The 21200-nt window shown below is 44.0% G+C and overlaps 1 protein-coding gene across 1 annotated transcript; it reads left to right on the top strand.

Annotated features, from left to right (window-relative positions):
- Positions 1-19790: 19790 nt before the first annotated feature.
- Positions 19791-20660, top strand: OTUD6A (OTU deubiquitinase 6A). The gene has a single exon (XM_047764329.1). The coding sequence runs from the start codon at positions 19791-19793 to the stop codon at positions 20658-20660; it is 870 nt and encodes a 289-aa protein (XP_047620285.1).
- Positions 20661-21200: the final 540 nt, after the last annotated feature.

Consider the following 21200-nt stretch of genomic DNA (forward strand, 5'->3'; position numbering starts at 1 on the left):
ACCCGACTAGCATCCATGAGAACGCGGGTTCAATTCCTGACCTCGCTCAGTGGGTTAAGGATCTGGTGTTGCCATGAGCTGTGGTGTAGGTGGCAGATGTGGCTCAGTTCCTGCATTGCTGTGGCTGTGGCATAGGCTGGCAGCTTCAGCTCTGATTCGACCCCTAGCCTGGGAACCTCCATATGCTGCAGGTGCGGCCCTAAAAAGACAAAAGACCAAAAAAAAAAAAGATTTGTGCATTTTTCTGTATGCAAAGTTTACCTAAAAAGTAAACAAATATTGAATTCTCATTAATGCTGAAGTGTTTAAGGCTAAATAGTACTGATGGCTGCAATGTACTCTGAAATGCACATAGGATGTACTGATGGCTAGACAGGGGCATATATTGATGGACAGATGTGTGATAAGTCAAATATAGCAAAATATGATCCATAAATCTAGGTGGTGGGTGTTCACTGTACAAGTCTTTCAGCTATTCCACAAGTTTAAAATTTTTTATGATAGAATTTTTGCAAAAAAAAAAAGTTCCCCCAAGGTCACAATAAAAAAGAAAGTAACATATACACACTACTCTATATAAAATAGATAACCAACAAGGACCTACTGCATCGCACAGAGAACTCTACTTGATATTTTGTAATAATCTAGAAGGGAACAGAATCTGAAAAAGAATATGTGTGTATAAACATATATATATATATAAATACAAACACACACATATATATCTGAATCACTTTGCTGTACAACTAAGATTATCACAGGATTGTAAATCAACTACACTTCAATGAAAAAAATAAAAATTAGAAAATTTTTTAAAAAGTAAAAATTAAAAAAAAATTTTTTTTGTCTTTTTTTTTGCCTTTTCTAGGGCCTCTCCCGAGGCATGTGGAGGTTCCCAGGCTAGGGGTCCAATCAGAGCGGTAGGCACCAGCCTACGCCAGAGCCACAGCAATGCGGGATCCGAGCCGCGTCTGCAACCTACACCACAGCTCATGGCATCGCCGGATCGTTAACCCACTGAGCAAGGGCAGGGACCAAACCCGCAACCTCATGGTTCCTAGTCGGATTCGTTAATCACGGCACCACGACGGGAACTCCCTAAAAAAATTTTAATTTAAATTTAAAAAAATTTTAATGTGATTTCTCCATGCATGAATAGGTGCACATGAGGCCTTTGCATGTGTGTATATCTGTACAAAGATAACTATACATCTAGTTGTCAATACATGTTTGTATATCCGTGTCAGGTGGCATCTCTAAGTACACATTTGTGTGCAATGCAGATGTATGAATATGAAAGAAGCTAGGTGTGTGTGGCAGGCCAGGTAGATGCAAGTATGAAAGAATGAAAGGATTTCTTTCTCTTTTTTTTGCCTTTTCTAGGGCCGCTCCCGCGGCATATGGAGGTTCCCAGGTTAGGGATCCAATCAGAGCTACAGCTGCCAGCCTTCACGGCCACAGCAATGCCAGATCTGATCCATGTCTGCGACCTACACCACAGCTCAAGGCAACGCTGGATCCTTAACCCACCAAGCAAGGCCAGGGATCGAACCCGCAACCTCATGGTTCCTAGTCGGATTCGTTTCCACTGAGCCACGACGGGAACTCCTGAAAGGGTTTCTTAATGCAACACAAAATTATGGAGGACATAGTCTATACCAAGGACTGCTCTAGAGTTGGGTTATATCAATGAGCAAAACAAAGTCATTAAAAAGTCATGCTTTTGTGAAGTTTACAGTCTGGTAGGGGAAGGCAGATGATAGGGATTAATTACATAACTAATTATACAGTGTGTTGAAAGTGATACGTGCTATGGAAAAAGAAAAATAGTTTGAACAGAGTAAGAAGGATCCAGAGTGTTGGAGGGGTTAAGTAGGAAGACCAGGCTTCGCAGTTTTACAAGGAGTGGTCAGGGAAGGTCAGGCCAAGAAGGTGGCACTTGAGCAAAGTGGTGAAGGAGATGAGGAAGCGAGCCATGCGGCTGTCTGGACTGAGACTGTTCCAAGCAGAGGGCACAGCCAGGGCACAGACCCTAAAGTGCCTAGCAGGTGTTGAGGAGTTGAGTGAGTGAGAGGAAAGGAACCGAGAGGGTGAAGTCAGAGAGCTGGGTGGGGCCAGCAGGCCAAAGGCCTCAGCCTTTCGCTCTGAGTGAGATGAGGTGCCACTGTGGAGTTTTTCCCTTGTTTGGCCTGCAGGAGTCCCCAGGCCAGGGATCAAACCTGTTTTCACAGCGGTAACCAGAGCCACAGCAGTGACAACTAACCCACTGAGCCACCAGGGAACAGTTTTTAAAGAGCCGGAGAAGAAGGAGGAAGCTTTTGAGAGCCTAACAGCAATAATCCATGCAGAGGTGATGGTGGTTCAGGCAAGACTGGTGGGAGTCAGGATGGTGGAAACAGTTGGATTCTGGGTGTGTCTTTGGATGCAGAGGTCCCACATGGGCACTCTCCTCTCTAAGGCTCAGATGCCCCTACAAGGGAGCCCCGTTGGTGAGTGACCACCGTGAGACCGTCCTTGGCCTGCATACCTTCCTTGCATTCAGTCTTGTCCCATCCAGTCCCACAAGAAACATGTGGAGGGTGTTGGGTCAGGTCACTAGCTTGGCTGGGATGGCAGCTGTGTGAAGGGGCTGGAGAGAAAGGAGGCTGAAAAGGGCAGCAGAGCCAAGCTCTCAAGAGTCCGGACATGAGGATGAGGAGTTTGTGCTTAATCTTGGGGGCCCTGAGGAGGTGCCATCAGCTACTCAGCAGGGTTGGTAACCTTGTCAAAGGCCACAGAAGGATGATTGTCAGGCACAGGGTGACTATCAGGGCCCAAGGACCCAGCTGTCCCGTGACTGACACACAGGCTCACCCTGTCCTCCTCTCTAACACCTACTTGCAGGACCAGTTCCACCTCCACATGGTGTTAAGTGTCGGGCTCAAGTGGACTGTCCCCAGCACAGAAAGACCGGCTGGCCCAGATCTCTCCCCTTGACACTGACTTCACTGTTTGGGGGCAGGGTAGCCCACGCCTTATCCAGGCTCCTGGTAGGGAAACTTGCTTCCCCCATCAGGGAACAAAGTTCCCTAAGTCCCCAACACAGGCGAGAGGCCGGGGACAGAGAAGGCTCTAGCAGCTAGAAAGCAGTCCTGCCTGGGTGCCTAATGTGGAGGGGATGGGACACAGGAGCCACTGGTCATGGCCAAGATTCTGGCTCAGCCTCTGGATAGATAGTGGGCCAGGCAAGAGAGTAACCCTTCTCACAAGGCTGATAGAGCAAACTGGAGGCTTAGTCTGGGCCACCATTTGCGAGAGGGGATCTGTGGGACCAGCAGGCCCCATGACGGCTCGTGAAGCTTGTTGCTGGTTCCTAAATGTGTTTGGCTGACCCTGGGCTTCCAGAGCCCTGCTGCAGGGGCAACCACGGTGGGGGCTGAGCAAAAGGCTCTGCACCTGCCAGCTCCCACCAAAAACAGCACCAGCTCTTTTTTAACTTGCTTCCAGTTGGAATTCCATGACAGATTCTTTTTTAAAATCTTTTTAGGGCCACACCTGCAGCATATGGAGGTTCCATGGCTAAGGGTTGAATTGGAGCTGTAGCTGCCGGCCTACGCCACAGCCACAGCAATGCCAGATCCTTAACACACTGAGTGAGGCCAGGGATCAAACCTGCCTCCTCATGGATGCTAGTCAGATTCGTTTCTGCTGAGCCACGACGGGAACTCTCTTTTTCTTTGCAATCGAAGTATCCTTGATTTACAATGTTGTGTTAATTTCAGGTGAACAGCAAGGTGATTCAGTTATATATATATGAATATATATATATATATATACTGTTTCAAGTTATTTTCCATTATGGTTTATCACAGGAGAATGAATATGGTTTCCTGTGCTATAGAGTGGGACCTTGTTGGTTATCTATTTTATGTATAGTAGTGTGTATATGTTAATCCTAAACTCTTAATTTGTACCCCTCAACCCTGATATTCTATGAAACATTCTACAGGACAAAAGGTGGGAGTGGAAGGGGAAGGTCCTGTGAGGCCCCAAGAGAGCTTAGGAGGGACAGGAACCACATTTCCTTGCCATGGCCTCAGCCTGCCTGGGGTGGGCTGTGAGCCAAGTGCATGGAACCCAGGGACACGTCCAGGGGACAGAGTCAAGGCAGCAAATGGAGACTGTGGCCAACTGGAAAAGAGGATGCTGCAGAGGAAAAATGCCTGGATGCAGAGTGGTCACTGTCTCCATGGAACCGGCCCTGAGAGGTGTCCTCATTCACACTTGGCCCAGCTCTGAGGACTTGTGTTCTGTTATTTCTGCCTCTCCATGGGTCTGTCCATCTGCTGACCATGAAACTTCCACCTCCCTCCCTGGTCTGGGAGCTCTTGGGGGCAGAAACTGTGGTACTGGGTCTTGCTGTTCTCACACGCTCAGCCCCTTAACACAGGCCACACAGCAGGCTTGCACAGACATTTATTATATAGATGCCTGAACAGGGTGAAGGCCTGACCTGTTTGGCTGGCATTGGCCAAATCTCTGGGGGTTGTTTCCTTCAAATGTAAATAGGAGAGAAGGACTCTCTCTTGGACTCGTGAGAATCCAGACAAGGAACAGATGGCCAGTCACTTTGTGAGCTGTGAAATGGTGTCCACACGTAGGAACACTGCTGTCACTGTCATTAAGAGGAAGGATGGGGAGAGCAGGGCAGGGCAGTGAGGCAAGAAAGCCCAGAGTTCAACTGGGCCTGCCCTGGGGTGGGCTTCCCTCCAAGCAGTGTTACCTTGGAGAATGAGGGTCAGAAACTCAAGGGAAGAATGAATGACAGTGTGAACATTTGGAATATTCTAGAAGCTCTGAGTCACCATCTGCACAGGGAAGGCCAGCTGATACATCTTCATGCATCCCACCAGCCTAACACCAAGCAAAGAAACAGTCAAAGCTCTTTGGGTGCTTTGATTCTTAGTCTTATCCCCTTTCATCATCCCCCTCCCATCTTTTCAAAATCCCTGGAGATTCCAAGGCTCAGAGACCATCAGAGCTGGAGGGAATCCTAATTCCAAGTCCCCCAGAGAGGGGTCCTCATGGCCTTCATGGAGTACCTTGCCAGTGAGATCCTTCTTCCTGCTCTCAGACCATGGCCCCACTTTCCACTGGTCCTGCTCTACTCCCCTGGAAACAGACCATCCACCCCCAGAAAAATCTAGTCCTTTCCTAACTTAGTAGTTTTCATCCCACCCATATAAAGTTACCAGATAAAACACAGGATGCCAGTTAAATTTGAATTTCACCTAGACAATAAATGTTTTAGTATAAGTATGTCCCCAATATTGCATGAGATATAGTTATGATTTTAGCATAAGTATATAATGTTCATTGTTCATCTGAAATTCACATCTAATGGAGTCATGTGTCTTTATTTGCTAAACTCTGCAACCCTCAGCCCCAGGATCACGTGGTCAGCAGTTGTCACCATGGTGGCAGCCACAGCCAGGCTTTGTCTGTCACATCCAGAGAGCAGACCCCACCAGTGACTTTGAGGGGTCTGTGGATCACCTCCAATTTCTCAGCTGCCCCTATCTCAGAGATCATGCTAGCCCCTATCCTCTGTACTTAATGGTTTAGTCAAGTTCTTTCTAAGGTGTCCTCATTATGTTAGGGGAGTTTTCCTGCACACCTCACACCCATACCCATCCTATCCATCTCTTCTGTTTGCTGGGCAGGACTTTCTTTATTCCTTCCTTCCTTCCTTCCTTTCTTTCTTTCTTTCTTTCTTTCTTTCTTTCTTTCTTTCTTTCTTTCTTTCTTTCTTTCTTTCTTTCTTTCTTTCTTTCCTTTTTGTATTTTAGGGTGGGACCTGCTGCATATGGAATTTCCCAGGCTAGGGGTCGAATCAGAGCTGCAGCTACCAACCTACACCACAGCCACAGCAATGCAGAATCCAAGCCTTTCCTGCAACCTACACCACAGCTCATGGCAACACTGGCAGATATGTAACCCACTGGGCAAAGCCAAGGATCAAACTAGCATCCTCATGGATACTAGTCAGGTTTGTTACCACTGAGCCACAAGGGGAACTCCCAGGGCTTTCTGGTTCAAGTGCCAATTTCCCTTTATCTCATCTAACAAACTAAGGATGATCAGGAGATGGAGGCCTGACCAAGAGACCAAAACAGGAGGTTAGTGATGAGGGCGGGAAAGCCAAGACTAACTCAGCTGGAAGGTGCCAGAGGACTGAAGATGGCTGCTTGCTTCTGCCCTGGTAGGCTATGGGGACCTTTTCTCTTTCCAAAGGGCTTCCAGGATTTGGGGGGGGGGGGGGAGTTCACAAGGCCATTCTCCCAGAGGACTCATGCTTACCTCTAACCTCATGGCCCTGGTAACAGTAATGAGTCTCAGGTGAACTCATGTGATCCCTTAGCAGATGTGGAAGGAAAAGCTACTCTTGAGTATATAGACAATCAATAAGGAGCAACAAAGGGAGAAACAGGAGGGAGATTGTTCCAAAGCACAGCTTCAATTTTGCATGTCATTTTGCAGTTGCTTGTTTTTTGACCGTCTTCCCCTACTTGGCTTAAGCTCCTTGAGATTAGTTATCTTTTTTTTTTTCTTGGCCATGTCCACAGCATGTGGAAATTCCCAGGCCAGGGACCAAACCCATGCAACAGTGAAGACTTGAGCTGCTGCAGTGATGACAATAGATCCTTAACCTGATAAGCCACCAGGGAACTTTTAGGAATCTCTGTCTATTTTGTTCACTGCCCTATCCACAGTGCCAAGCACAGTGCCTGGCCTCTAGTAGGACTGAAAATGGTGGCTGACTGAAGGTGACAAGGAGGTCGGGGTAAGAGCACAGTCAAGGGCAAGGTTGGGTTCAGTACAGAAACCTAGAATGAACAGAGCAGGAAACCCTCGTGACCTTAGAGCTTGAAGAGACAGATGGGAGGATGACAAAAGAGCAAATCCTCAGTGATGTATTTGAAACACCTTCAGTGAAGTGGGTTCCCTGTTGCCCAATCTCCCGTTCCCCTTATGTTCCAACACCTACACCCCAGTGATGTAATTCTGCATCTGCAGGTGCTGGGGAGAGAGTGATTCTTCAGCTGCCCAGGGGCTCTGAGCTCTGGACAGGATGGGCTGATTCCTTCACATCTTCTCTTTCTATACCAAAATATCATTATACACTCTTGTTTCTAATTAGGAAAACTTGAATATAATGGCTTGTGTTTGACAATTTCTCAACAGCCCTTGAGCTCACTAGAAAGCTCCCTCTGATGTGAGCTAGGAACCCAGTCCAGACAGACACTTAGGGGCCATTAAATTCCAAACTAATGAGGATGCTGATTACCATGGAAACTGCTGCCTCTGGTGGCCTATGAAGGGGAGGAGGACCGGGGGTGGTGAAGTGGAAAGGGGAGGGTGGGGGAGAATGGAATGGGGGCAATAGCTGGGAGATAGGCACTGGGGTAGGGTAGAGGAAAAGAACTTCCATTTGTTACTGTCTTCCTCTGTGCCAGGTATTGAGCTGGGTGCCCGACATACATTTGATCATCACAGCCCCCTGAAAGATAGGCACATTCTTTTGCCCCTCCCACTTCACTGACTGGCAAAGCATAGGCTGTTAATCAAGAAGATGGCTTATTGCCATTCCCAGCGCTTCTTACTAGAAAAGGTAACCTTGAACTCTCTGCCATCTAATCTTTATCAAAAGCTCAGTTGTGAGAAATGATATTCTTATAGTGCGGCCTGAAAAAGAGGCAGCCCATCCGCTGCTAGTGGTGTGTGGCTCTACAAGGCAGGGCGTGTTCCCCGGAAGTTGGACCTTAATCTCTAGATGGGAGAGTGTGTATTGGGGGAAGCGGGAGGCTGGTAGGGTCAGGGGGAGGTAGAGAGGGTGGTAGGCTTCAATGCAGAGCTGGAAAAGGCACATTAATGGTATAATAACCACAGTTTCTTTAACACCAACTACAGACGGTAAAGCCCAACATTTGCAAAGCTGGTTTTTCTGCACTTCAGGCCATAAAAACATCCACATAATGGGGCTTGACACTCCAAGGGACCTGTCATCCCTTCAACAGTATCTGAAAAAGCAATCTTGATTGCCACAAACAAGCAGACTCTATGTGACCATTGCTATCACGCTATCAATGTTCAAACGATGTCCCTTTCACGATCAGCATAATAGTTTCCTAAAATTATCATTGCTTTGATTCATTTTAAGTCACGAGACCATCATGAAAATGTTTCAACAAACAACATGCTTGAAACATACAAATGACATTAAGGGAGGATGTGAAGTATTTCTTTTTTTTTTCTTACAATAAGATGGGACAGAGGAAATAGATGTACTTTGCCCTATTGCTCTCGCTATTACAACTAAAACCCTTGGATATTATGTATAAACCAAACAGAAGACTCTGACAGGTGGGGAAGAGAAGGAAGACCCCCCTAGTCCTCAGGATGGGAGGAATGACATGAATTTTCTTTTTGTCTTATCCCAGACTGGTAGCTGAAGAAACTAGCAACCCAGACACGCCAATAAGCACAGACAAAAACAGCCCTGATCAAAGCCTTTTCTCTCCAGCCAAAGGACCAGGGAAAGATCAACCCAACTGAGCAATATGAAATGTTTAGACACTAACCACTTTACTCCAGCCCAAACCAGAGAACAAATGGTGGCCCATGTGCCCACCCACACTAGCAAAGGCTAAAAGGGAAGCTTAGGCTTCCATCCTCCTGAGGTTGTAATGACACATCCCAATGCACCCAAACCCCCTCCATGCTGGCATGGTGTCAGAGGAGGTCAAGTACAGAGAAGAGACTTCCATCCACACAGGCAGGTAACAAGACCTACCCACACACCACACCAGTAGAAACAATGTGGGGAACCTAGAATTCCACCCCCACCTGGCAGTAATGAGGTTCCCCCCACATCCCCTGCTGTCCCTCCTGAGGTCAGAGAAGCTCCAGTGGAGAGTCAGGGCTTTCACTACCACCCAGTGGTAAAAGCCCCAACCTCCTACCCCAAGGGTCACAGGAAGTAGTATCAAAGGAAGCATTAACTCAATACTAGGACCCCTCCAGGCAAGAAGCTATCAACAGAGGCCTAGTATGGAGCAGAAACTCTCAGCCCTGCCCAGCAGTATGAGGAGTCCCCATTAGGATCAGTAGAGACCAAGCGGGGAACCTAGACTTCTACCTCCATCTAGTTGAAATGATGTGACATCCTTCTTCCCTGCTGGTGGCAGTGCCAAAAGAGGCCAGCTAAAATAGATGGCTTAAATGAGATTCAGTCTCATTTATACCCATGTCATAATGACATAAATGCCCAGGTTTCAAAGAAATATCACTCAAGAACCAGGAAGATCTCAAACTGAATGGAAAAAAGACAGATACCCAAACTGAGATGACAGAGATGTTAGAATTATATGACAAAAATTTTTAAAGGGACCATCATAAAAATGCTTCAACTAGCAATATGCTTCAAACAAGTGAAAAAATAGAAAGTCCCAGCAAATAAAGAGAAAATTAGACCGAGAAAAAGAGAAAGTGTCAGCCTAGAAATAGAAGATATAAAAAAGACCCAAATGGAAATTTAAAAACTAAAATACAATAACCAACATTTAAAACTCAATGGATAGGAGTTCCCATTGTGGGTCTGTGGGTTAAGGACCTGATGCTGACTGCGAGGATGTGGGTTTGATCCCTGGCCTCACTCAGTGGGTTAAAGATCCATCCAGCATCATCCCACACTGCAGTGTAGGTTGCAGATACAGCTCAGATCTGGTGTTGCTGTGGCTGCGAGGTAGGCCTCAGGTACAGCTCCAATTTGACCCCTAGCCCAGGAACTTCCATATGCCACAGGTGTAGCCTTAAAAAAAAGAAGAGAAAGGAGTTCCCGTCGTGGCGCAGTGGTTAACAAATCCGACTAGGAACCAGGAGGTTGTGGGTTCGGTCCCTGCCCTTGCTCAGTGGGTTAACGATCCGGTGTTGCCGTGAGCTGTGGTGTAGGTTGCAGACTCGGCTCGGATCCCGAGTTGCTGTGGCTCTGGCGTAGGCCGGTGGCTGCAGCTCCGATTCCACCCCTAGCCTGGGAACCTCCATATGCCGCGGGAGCGGCCCAAGAAACAAGAAATAGCAACAACAACAACAACAAAAAAAAAGACAAAAAAAGAAGAAAAAAAAAAAGAAAACCCATTGGACAGGCTCATTAGCAGAATGCAAGGAACAGAGGAAAAATTCAGAAGATGGAATAACATTTACTCCACCTGAACAACAGAGAGAAAATAGATGGAAAAAACAATCATGAGACTGAGAAGACAAGCCACAGATCGGCAGAAAATATTTGCAAAACACAAACCTGATGAAAGACTGTTATCCAAAATATTAAAAGAATCTTAAAAGCTCAACAATAAGAAAACGAATGACCCAATAAATTGGGCCAAAGATCTGAACAGATCCAAAGAAGGCATACAGAAGGGCAAGTAAGCATATGAAAAGTTGTTCATCATCACATGTCATTAGGGAACTGCAAATTTAAAATATGAGATAGTGCAATGCACCTGTTAAAATGGCTGAAATCCAAAGTACTTACAACATCCAAACACTGGCATGGATATGGAGCAACAGGAACTCTGATTCATTGCTGGTAGGAGTGCAAAATGGTATAGCCACTTTGGAAGAGAGTTTGGTGGTTTCTTACAAAACTAAACACATTCTCAGAGTTCCCTTCGTGGCTCAGTGGTTAACGAACCCGACTAAGATCCGTGAGGATGAGGGTTCGATCCCTGGCCTCGCTCAGTGGGTCAAGGATCTGACATTCCCGTGACCTGTGCTGTAGGTCACAGACGTGCTTTGGATATGGCATAGCTGTGGCTGTAGCTGTAGGCCAGCAGCTGCAGCTCCAATTTGACCCCTAGCCTGGGACCCTCCATATGCCACGGGAGTGGCCCTAAAAAGCAAAAGCAAAAACAACAACAAAAAATTAAACATACTTTTAGCATACAATCCAGCAATCATGATCCTTGGTATTTACTCAAACAAGTTGAAAACTTAAGTCAACACACAAAAACTTGCATATTAATGATTATAGTAGCTTTATTCATAATTGCCAAAACTTGTACACAACCAAGATGTCCTCCGTACGTGATGAATAAACAAACTGTGATATATGTAGCCAACAATGGAATATTATTCAATCCCAAAAAATGAACTATCAAACCATAGAAAGACATGGGGGAACTACAAATACCTATTGCTAAGTCAAAGAAGCCAATCTGAAAAGGCTATATATTGCGAGTCTCCAACTATATGACATTCGACAAAAAGCACAACTATGGAGACGGTAAAAGGATCAATAGTTGTCAGGAGTAAGAGGTGAAAGAAGGATAAACAGGTGGGACATATAGAACTTTTAGGGCAGGGAAACTATTCTATAAGATAATGTAATGGTGGATATATGTCATTACACATTTGCCCTGATCCATGGAATGTACAACACCAAGAGTAAACCCTAATGTAAACTACAGATTTGGGGTGATAATGATGCATCAGTGTAGGTTCATTGATTGTAACAAATGCACCACTCTGCTGCAGGATGGGGCAAGGAGGCTGTGATTGGTGGTAGGGGGGAGGATAAAAGAACATTATATACTTTTATATAATGTTCCATTCAATTGTGCTGTGAAACTAAAACTTCCCTAAAAATATAGTATTTTTAAAAATTGAACAGAGACTCAGAGTTCCTGAAGAAGAGGAGAAAAAAAATGTAGGGCTGAAAAACTACTCAAAGAAATTGTGGCTAAAAACTTCTCAAGGGAGAGGGGAGGGAGTGGGCTGGACTGGGAGTTTAGTAGATGCAAACTATTACATTTAGAATGGATAAGCAATGAGGTTCTACTGTATAGCACAGGGAACTCTATTCAGTCTCCTGGGATAGAACATGATGGAAGATAATGTAAGAAAAGGAATGTATGTATTTGTATGATTGGGTCCCTTTGCTCTACTGCAGAAAGTGGCACAACATTGTAAATCAACTATTCTTTAATTTTAAAAATGTAAAGACAAAACCAAAAAACTTCTCAAATTCGGTAAGAGATATAAACCTACAGATTCAGGCAGCTGAGCAAAACCCAAATGGGATTAAACCCAAGGAAATCCACCCCAAGATACCTCATAGTCAAATATCAGAAAATTAAAGACAAAGGAAAAAAGTTTTGAAAGCAGAAAGAAACATCTTATCAACAAAGGAAAAATAATTCAAAAGACAATACATTTCTCATCAGAAACCATAGAGGTCAACAAAAAGTGACACAACATTTTTCAAGTGCTGAAAGAAAAGAATTGTGAACTAAGAGTCCTAAATCCAGTGAAAATATGTCTCAGGAATGGAGAGGAAATAAAGACATTCTCAGATAAAGGAAAACTAAGAATTTGTCACAAGGAGACCTACCTGAAAGAATGGTTAATGAAGTTCTCTAAATAGTAAAGGTAAAAGAATAAATCTTGGAAAATCAAGAAGGAAGAAAAACCACAATAAGCAAAACTATGGGTAAATACAGTAGACTTCCCTTCTCCCTTTGAGTTGCCTATCGTGTTTGAAGATTGGAGGAAAAAAATAGAAAACTAATGTGTTTCTGAATGTGTACAGAGGACGACGTTTAAGATAGTTGTATTATAAATGGATGAGGGTAAAGGATGCAAAAGGAGATGTTTTTATGCTTCACTCAAACTGGTAAAATGATATTATAGATTTTGATAACACACACACACACACAAACACCCCAATGTACCTACAGCAAACACTAAAAAAATTTATACAAAGATATAAACTTGAAAACACCATACAGGCATACCTCCTTTTATTGCACTTCACATCTAGTGTTTTTTTTACAAATTGAAGAGTTTACAGCAACCCTGCATCAAGCTAGTCTATCGGTGCCATTTTTCCAATAGCATTTGCTCACTCCATGTGTCTGTGTCACGTTTTGGTGATTCTTGCAATATTTCAAACTTTTTCATTATTATATTTGTTATGGTGATCTGTGATCAGCGATCTTTGAAGTAACAATTGCCAAAAGATTACAACTCAATGAAGGCTCAGGTGATGGTTAGCATTTTTAAAAAGTGTATTTTATTTTACCTAAAAAATTTTTTGGGGTCTTTTTTTTTTTGTCTTTTTGAGGGCCACACCCGCAGCATATGGAGGGTCCCAGGCTAGGGGTCAAATCGGAGCTACAGCTGCCAGCCTACACCACAGCCACAGCCAACACAGGATCCGAGCAGCGTCTGTGACCTCACCACAGCTCATGGCAATGCAGGATCCTTAAGCCACTAGGCGAGGCCAGGGATTGAACCCACAACCTCATGGTTCCTAGTCGGATTCATTTCTGCTGCGCCAAGACAGGAACTCCTAAAAGTGTATTTTAAATATAGTATATGCATTTTATAAAACATAATGCTATTGCATACTTAATAGACTACAGTATAGAGTAAATGTAACTTTTATATGCACTAGGAAACCAAAAAGTTGGTGTCACTTTATCACAATATTCACTTTATTTTGGTGGCCTGAAATGAATCCGTGATATCTCTAAAGTATACCTATAGACAAATCAAAATTGAATTCTAAAAAATATTCAAGTAACCCAAAAGAAGGCAGGAAAAAAACCCGAAGAAGTGAATATAGAACAAACAGAAAACAAAAAATGAAGTGGCAGACTTAAGTCCTAACGCATTGATAATTACCTTAAATGTAAATTATTTATATATACCAATCAAAAGAAAGAGAGTGGCAGAATACATTAAAAAACATGACCTGAATATATACTATCTACAAAAAAACTCACTTCAAATATAATGATATTGGAGGTTGAAAGTAAAAGGATAGAAAAATATATATCCATGCAAACATTAATCAAGAAAAGGAGTGGTTACATTAATATCAAATAAAATAGATGTTAGAGCAAAGAAAATCACTGGAGACAGAGAGGGGCATTACGTAATGACAAAAGGGTGAATCTACCAAAAAGACAAAGCAATCCTAAATGTGTAAGATTTGTAACAGAGGTGTAAAATAGATGAAGCAAAACCTGATAGAACTGAAAGGAGAAATAGAAAAGGCTACAATGACAGTTAGAGACTTCAACACACCTCTGTTCACAATAAATAGAAGAACTTGACAGAAAATAAGGAAGGTTATAGAAGTCAACAACACTATAAACCAATGGTATCTAAACAACATATATAGAACACATCGCCCAACCATAATAGAATATACATTCTTTTCAAGTGCCCATGGAATATATGTCAAAACAGGATATATCCTGGGTCATAAACAATCCCCAGCAAGTTTAAACAAATTGAAACCATAAAGAATATTCTTTCCAATCACAAAGGAATCAAAGTAGAACTCAATAACAGAAAGATAACAGGAAAATCTGCAAATACTTGGAAACTTAGTAATTTACTTCTATATAATCCAGAGACCAGAGTCTCAAAGGAACCCTCCAAAAATACATTGAACTGAATGAGAATGAAAATGCAATATATCAAAACTTGTAAGGCACAGTTAAAGTAGTACTGAGAAGGGGATTTATGGTACTAAAATGTACACAATAGGAAAAGCCAGAAATCAATCATCTAAGTCCCACCTCATGAACCAGAAAAAGAAAAGTGACCTACACCCAAAGGAAGCAGAGAGAAGGAAAACTGAGAGCAGAAATCAATAAAATTGAAGACAGAAATCAATGAAATTGAAAATAGGGAAAATCAATGAACATATAAGCTAGTTCTTTGAAACAATCAATAAAACTGACAAATCACTAGCAAGACTGACCAAGAGCAAATAACAAAAGAGAGAAGACACGAATTACTAATATTAAGAATAAAGCAGGGAATATCACTATTGATTCTGCACATGCTAAACTATAATAATGGAATGCTGAAAACAGACTCTACACACATAAATTGGACTATGTAGATGAGATAGACCAATGCCTCAAAAAACACAAACTACCAAAATTCACCCAATGTGAAATATATGATTTGATTAGCCCTAAAAATATTAAGGAAAAAAAATTGTCATTTTAAAGCTCACTCAATAGCAATCTTTTGGCCTAGATGTTTTCACTGAAAAATCCAACCAAACACTGAAAGAATTAACACTGACATTCCATAATTTCTTCTAGAAAAAGAGAAGAGGAGGGAACACTTACAAATTCATTTTATGAAGCTAATAATTACCCTAATACTAAAACCAAACCAAACAGTACTGAAAGACAATATCTACAGACCAATATCTCTCATCAAGGCAGATTTTTTTTCTTTTTTTCTTTTAAAATATGGAATTTCTCAGGCTAGGGGGTCGAATCCCAGCTGCAGCTGAAAGCCTATACCACAGCCACAGCAACGCAGGATCCAAACCACATCTGTGGCCTATGCTGCACTTCTCGGCAATCCAGGGTCTTTAATCCACTGAGTGAGACCAGGAGTCAAACCCACATCCTCATGGACACTATGTTGGGTTCTTAACCCTCTGAGACACAATGGCAACTCCAAGGTAGATTTTTAAATCCTTAATAAAATATTTGCAAACAGAATTCACCAATATATAAAAAGAATTGTAAACCATAACCAAGTGAGGTTTATTCCAGGAATGCAAGACTGGTTCAATACTTTTCAATCAATCAATGTAATCCACTGGATTAATAGTCTAAAGAAGAAAAAAAATCACACAAACAGTGCAATCAATGCACAGAAAAAATATTTGACAAAATTCGACAGCTATTCATGTTAAAAACTCTCAGAAAAATAGAAAGAGGGGAGCTTCCTCAACTTGATAAACAGCAGCTACAAAAAACCTACAGCTAATACCATACTTAATGGTGAAAGACAAAATGCTTTCGCCCAAGACCCAAAACAAAGCAAACCTGCTTGGCCTCACCACTCTTACTCAATATAGGGCTAGAAGTTATAATCAGCGCAATAAGGCAAGAAAGGGAGTAAAAGAACACAGATTGGAAAAGATGAAATGAAACCATCCCTCTTCACATATGACATGATTCTCTACATAGAAAATTCCAGGAGTTCCCATCATGGCTCAGTGGTTAACGAATCCAACTAGGAACCATGAGGTTGCAGGTTCAATCCCTGGCTTTGCTCAGTGGGTTAAGGATCTGGTGTTGCCGTGAGCTGTGGTGTAGGTTGCAGACGTGGCTCGGATCCATCATTGCTGTGGCTCTGGCGTAGGCCGGCAGCTACAGCTCCAATTCAACCCCTAGCCTGGGAACTTCCATATGCCATGGGAGTGGCCCAAGAAATGGCAAAAAGACCAAAAAAAAAAAAAATTCCAAAGAATCTACCAAAAAACCCTCCTAGAAATAGTAAGTCAGTTGAACAAGGTCATGGAATACAAGATGAACACACAAAAGTTAATTGTATTTCTATATACTAACAATGCACATGTGGACAACAAAATTAAAAATGCAATACCATTGGGAGTTCCCTGGTGGCCTAGCTGTTAAGGATCCAGCATTATCACTGCTATAGCTCAGGTTCGTTCCCAGGCCCTGGAACTTCCTCATGCCATGGGTGCAGCCAAAAAAAATACAATACTATTTATAATTACTCAAAAAAAATGAAATGCTGATGCGTAAAGCAACAAAATATGTGCAAGACATATATGTTGAAAATTAGAAAACATTCATGAAAAAAATAAATGAAAATCAAAATAAATGGAGATACATACCCAGGTGGCCGCCACAGACTGGGAAACTCAACATAGTAAAGATATCAATTCTCCCCAATTTGACATATGGTTCTAACACAATTCCTATGAAAATCCCAGCAAGAATTTTTGTAGCTATAGACAAGATTATTCTAAAATGTATATGGAAAGACAAAAGAATTAGAATAGCTAAAACAATTTTGAAAAAGAATAAAATTGCAGAAAAGGGTCTCCTTATATTAAAGACTTACTGCATTGCCACAGTAAACAAGATGGTATGGTATTGGAAAAGGGATAGACATATTGATCAGAACAGAGAATCCAGAAGCAGACCTACACAAATATGCCCAACTGATTTTTCACAAAGAGGCAAAACCAATTTAATGGAGGAAGCATAGCCCTTTCAGCAAATGATGCTGGAGTAATTGGACAACCACACACAAAGGAATAAACCCTGGCTTAAGGTTCAAATCTTACACAAAAATAAACAGAAAATAAATTATAGATTTCAATGGAAAATAAAAGGTATAAATCTTCAGTAAAAAACAGGACAAAATCTTTGGGATCTAGGGCTAGACAAAGAGTTCTTGACACCAAAAACACAACCCATAGAGGGAAAAAATTGATAAATTGGACTTTATGAAAATCAAAAACTTTTGCTCTGAGAAACACCAAGAAATAAAAAGACAAGTTACAATGTGGGAGAAAATCTTTGTAAAACACATATCCAACAAAGAACTAATATCAAGAATATGGAAAGAACTCTGAAACTCAACAGTAAAATACAGTCCAATTATAAAATGGGCAAACAACATAAACATTTTACCCAAGAGGATACTGCACAGATGGCAAATGGGCACATGAAAGGATGAACATGATTAGCCACTAGGGAAATACAAATTAAAACCACAGTGAGATGTCACTACACATGTATCAGAATGGCTAAAATGAAAAATTATGACAACACCAGATGCTGGTGAGGATGCAGAGCAACTGGATTCCTCATACACTGCTGGTGAGAATGCATAATGGTATGGCGACTCTGGAAAATAGCTTCTTAAACTAAGCATACACTTATAGTATGACCTAGAAATTGCATTCCTGGGCATTTTTCCCAGAGAAATGAAGACTTATGTTCACACAAAAACCTGTATGTGGATGTTTATAGCAGGTTTGTTTGTAATAACCCCAGATTGGAAACAACCCAGATGTCCTTCAACAGGTTAAACAAACATCTGTATCATGGAAGACTTCTTAGCAACCGTAAGTACTGAAAGTTTTTTGGTTTTTTGTTTTTGTTTTTGGTCTTTTCTACGGCCGCACCCGCGCGCGGCACATGGAGGTTCTCAGGCTAGGGGTCTAATGGTAGCTGTAGCTGCCGGCCCACACCAGGGCCACAGCAACGCTGGGTCCGAGCCGAGTCTGCGACCTACACGGCAACACCAGATCCTTAACCCACTGGGCGAGGCCAGGGATCGAACCCGCAATCTCATGGTTCCTAGTCAGATTCGTTAACCACTGCGCCACCACTGGAACTACAACAACTTGGGCAAATGCCCACTTTCCTCTCTTGTAACAAGGAGGGAAGGTTGTCTCAAGAGCCTTCCTGTTTGAGAATTCAAGATACAGATGAGCAGGGAGTTCCCGCGTGGTCCAGCGGAAACGAATCCGACTAGGACCCATGAGGTTGCAGGTTCAATCCCTGGCCTCGCCCAGTGGGTTAAGGATCCAGTATTGCCCTGAGCTGTGGTGTAGGTCGCAGACGCGGCTCAGATCCCGCGTTGCTGTGGCTGTGGCGTAGGCCTGTGACTACAGCTCCGATTCAACCCCTAGCCTGGAAACCTCCATATGCCGTGGGTGCGGCCCTAAAAAACCAAAAAAAAAAAAAAAAAAGATACAGATGAGCAGAGTGGGACAAGGTGAGAGCATACTTGAAAGAGTTTAAGGATTTTATTTTGCTTTTTTTTTTTTTTTTTTTTTTTTTGCCATTTCTTGGGCCGCTTCCGCGGCATATGGAGATTCCCAGGCTAGGGGTTGAATCGGAACTGTAGCCGCCGGCCTACACTAGAGCCACAGAAACGCGGGATCCGAGCCGCATCTGCGACCTACACCACAACTCAGGGCAACGCCAGATCCTTAACCCACTGAGCAAGGGCAGGGACCAAACCTGCAATCTCATGGTTCCTCGTCGGATTCGTTAACTACTGAGCCACGACGGGAACTCCTTTTTTAAACTTTTTGACATTAGAAATAATCAGAAGGAAGAGGCTTGAAGAATGCCAGCTTCCTGGGCATCCTAGGGAGCCCATTTTGGAAGCTGGGAACGAACTCAGGAGAAGGGAAGTTTAGGGTAGGTGCATTCTGTTGGCGCAAGCAGAAGTGGGCTTAGCCATAGTGAAAAACTTTAAGGAGTGTGGCTGTTACTTTCTTAAGGTGAGGTGGGACAGAGTGGATTTGAGGCCTAAACTAAAAGGACACTGTGTTCCGAGAAACATAAGGAAATGTCTTTGTTCTGATACACAAAATTAAGGGTTCATCAGTCAAGGCAACTAAAGAACTGGAGAGTAGCACCACATTGCCTTCTGAACAAAGAAGTAATGGGAAGTCCAGTAGCAGAGCCCATTCAGCAGTGTAATAGTATTGTCATGTGATGCTCAAGCATGACCAAGGTCTGCATTAAGTTCAGGCCCGGAAGTGAAGTAGGCAGTTAGAGTCCATGAAAATCTCCACAAATTCAATAGCTGCACATAAAGTACAAAAGCGGAATTTTACCCGCCGGGTTAGAACCCCGCTAAAATCAGAAGCAACCGTTGCTACGGGGTCTACTGGGGGCGTAGTTAGGGTCATCGAATAGCCAATCGTAGTGCCAGGCATGTTTAGGGGGCGTGGCCGTGGAGAGACTGTGGCCAATCGCAGAGAGGGCTGTGAATAGAGTGAGGGCGACCAGTGCCAGACAGGGGCAGAGTGCAGCCGCCAGAGGAGGCTGAGAACCTTACCCTGTCCGGTGGTTAGAGCTGTGTGGGCCTGAACTGTAGCGATACTTTAGCCGCCACCAAATTTCGATTCTCTTCTACCATTAGACATCATGGAAGATTCCCAGAGTGAGCATCAGCGGATGATACGACGCCACAACCGTGAGAAGAAAGAGCTGCAGGCCCGTATCCAGAGCATGAAGAACTCGGTCCCCAGGAGTGACAAGAAGAGAAGAAAGCAGATGCTCCTAGATGTGGCCCGCCTTGAGGCTGAGATGGAGCAGAAGCACCAGCAAGAGCTGGAGAAGTTCCAGGAGAGTTTCCCTGGTAACCTCGATTCTGTCACTGAAGATCTGGCCAAGATGGATCTCGAGAACCAGCCTCCCCGCCCCTCGAGGGCCCAGAGAAGGCGCGAAAGAAGAGCGGCCCTCGCGAGGGAGCGTCAGGAGAGGATCGCCGAGGCCGAGATGGAGCATCTGGCCAGCTTCCGCAAAGATGAGGAAGAGAAGCTCCGCGCCATCCTGGGGGCCAAGAATCTGGAGATGAAGGATATCCCGGCCGACGGCCACTGCATGTACCGTGCCATCCAAGACCAGCTGGTGTTCTCGGTGACCGTGGAGAGCCTGCGGAGACGCACCGCCGAGTACATGCGGAAGCACGTCGACGACTTCCTGCCTTTCTTCAGCGACCCCGAAACCGGCGACTCCTACAGCCGCGACGACTTCTTGAGCTACTGCGACGACATCGTGCTCAGCGCGTCGTGGGGAGGCCAGCTCGAGCTGAGGGCCCTGTCGCACATCCTGCAGACCCCTATCGAGGTGATCCAGGCCAACTCGCCCGCCGTCGTCATCGGAGAGGAATACACCAAGAGGCCGCTCATTCTGGTCTATATGCGATACGCCTGCAGCCTCGGGGAGCACTACAACTCCGTGAAGCCGCTCGAGGCTGGAGCCGTCGGGGGCGCTCCACCGCGTCTCTTCTAGGCCCGATGGCGCTGCAGAGCCCTGCAGCCGCCGCTGCCGCCTCCATCGCTGTGGCCGTTACCGCAGGAGCCGAAGCTGCCGCCGCCACTGCCACCGCTTCTCCTCAGTAGGCTCCGTTTTCTGTTTTTTTGTTTTGTTTTGTTTTTTTCCTTCGGTTTTCTTGGGGTTTTCTTTATCTATTTTACTCAGTGTTCACCCCCTCTCGCCTCCCGCCGCCCTCCGCCTTCCTCCCTCATTCTTCTCTCCTCTTCCATCGCCTTTTGGTTGTTTCTTTCAAGGGGTGGGGGACCCAAGGCAGGTGACAAGGAAGAGATCTGTATTGTCCTACCCGAGGGGAGGAATTCTTGCCCTGAAGGGTCTCTGCCCCCCTTACCCCTGAGACTTGGTCATGGTGCGAATACCTTCCGGCTTCAAAAGATGGCAACTTGGTTTGGTGTGTTCTTCCCTTGGGGGGAAAAATCAGTTTAGTTCAGAATCTTACGGTTGTCCCATGATTATTTGGATTACTTAGATAAAGTTGGAGTTGATAGTGATTTAAAT

This window comes from Phacochoerus africanus, chromosome X (assembly GCF_016906955.1).
Source record: "Phacochoerus africanus isolate WHEZ1 chromosome X, ROS_Pafr_v1, whole genome shotgun sequence".
NCBI lineage: Eukaryota > Metazoa > Chordata > Mammalia > Artiodactyla > Suidae > Phacochoerus > Phacochoerus africanus.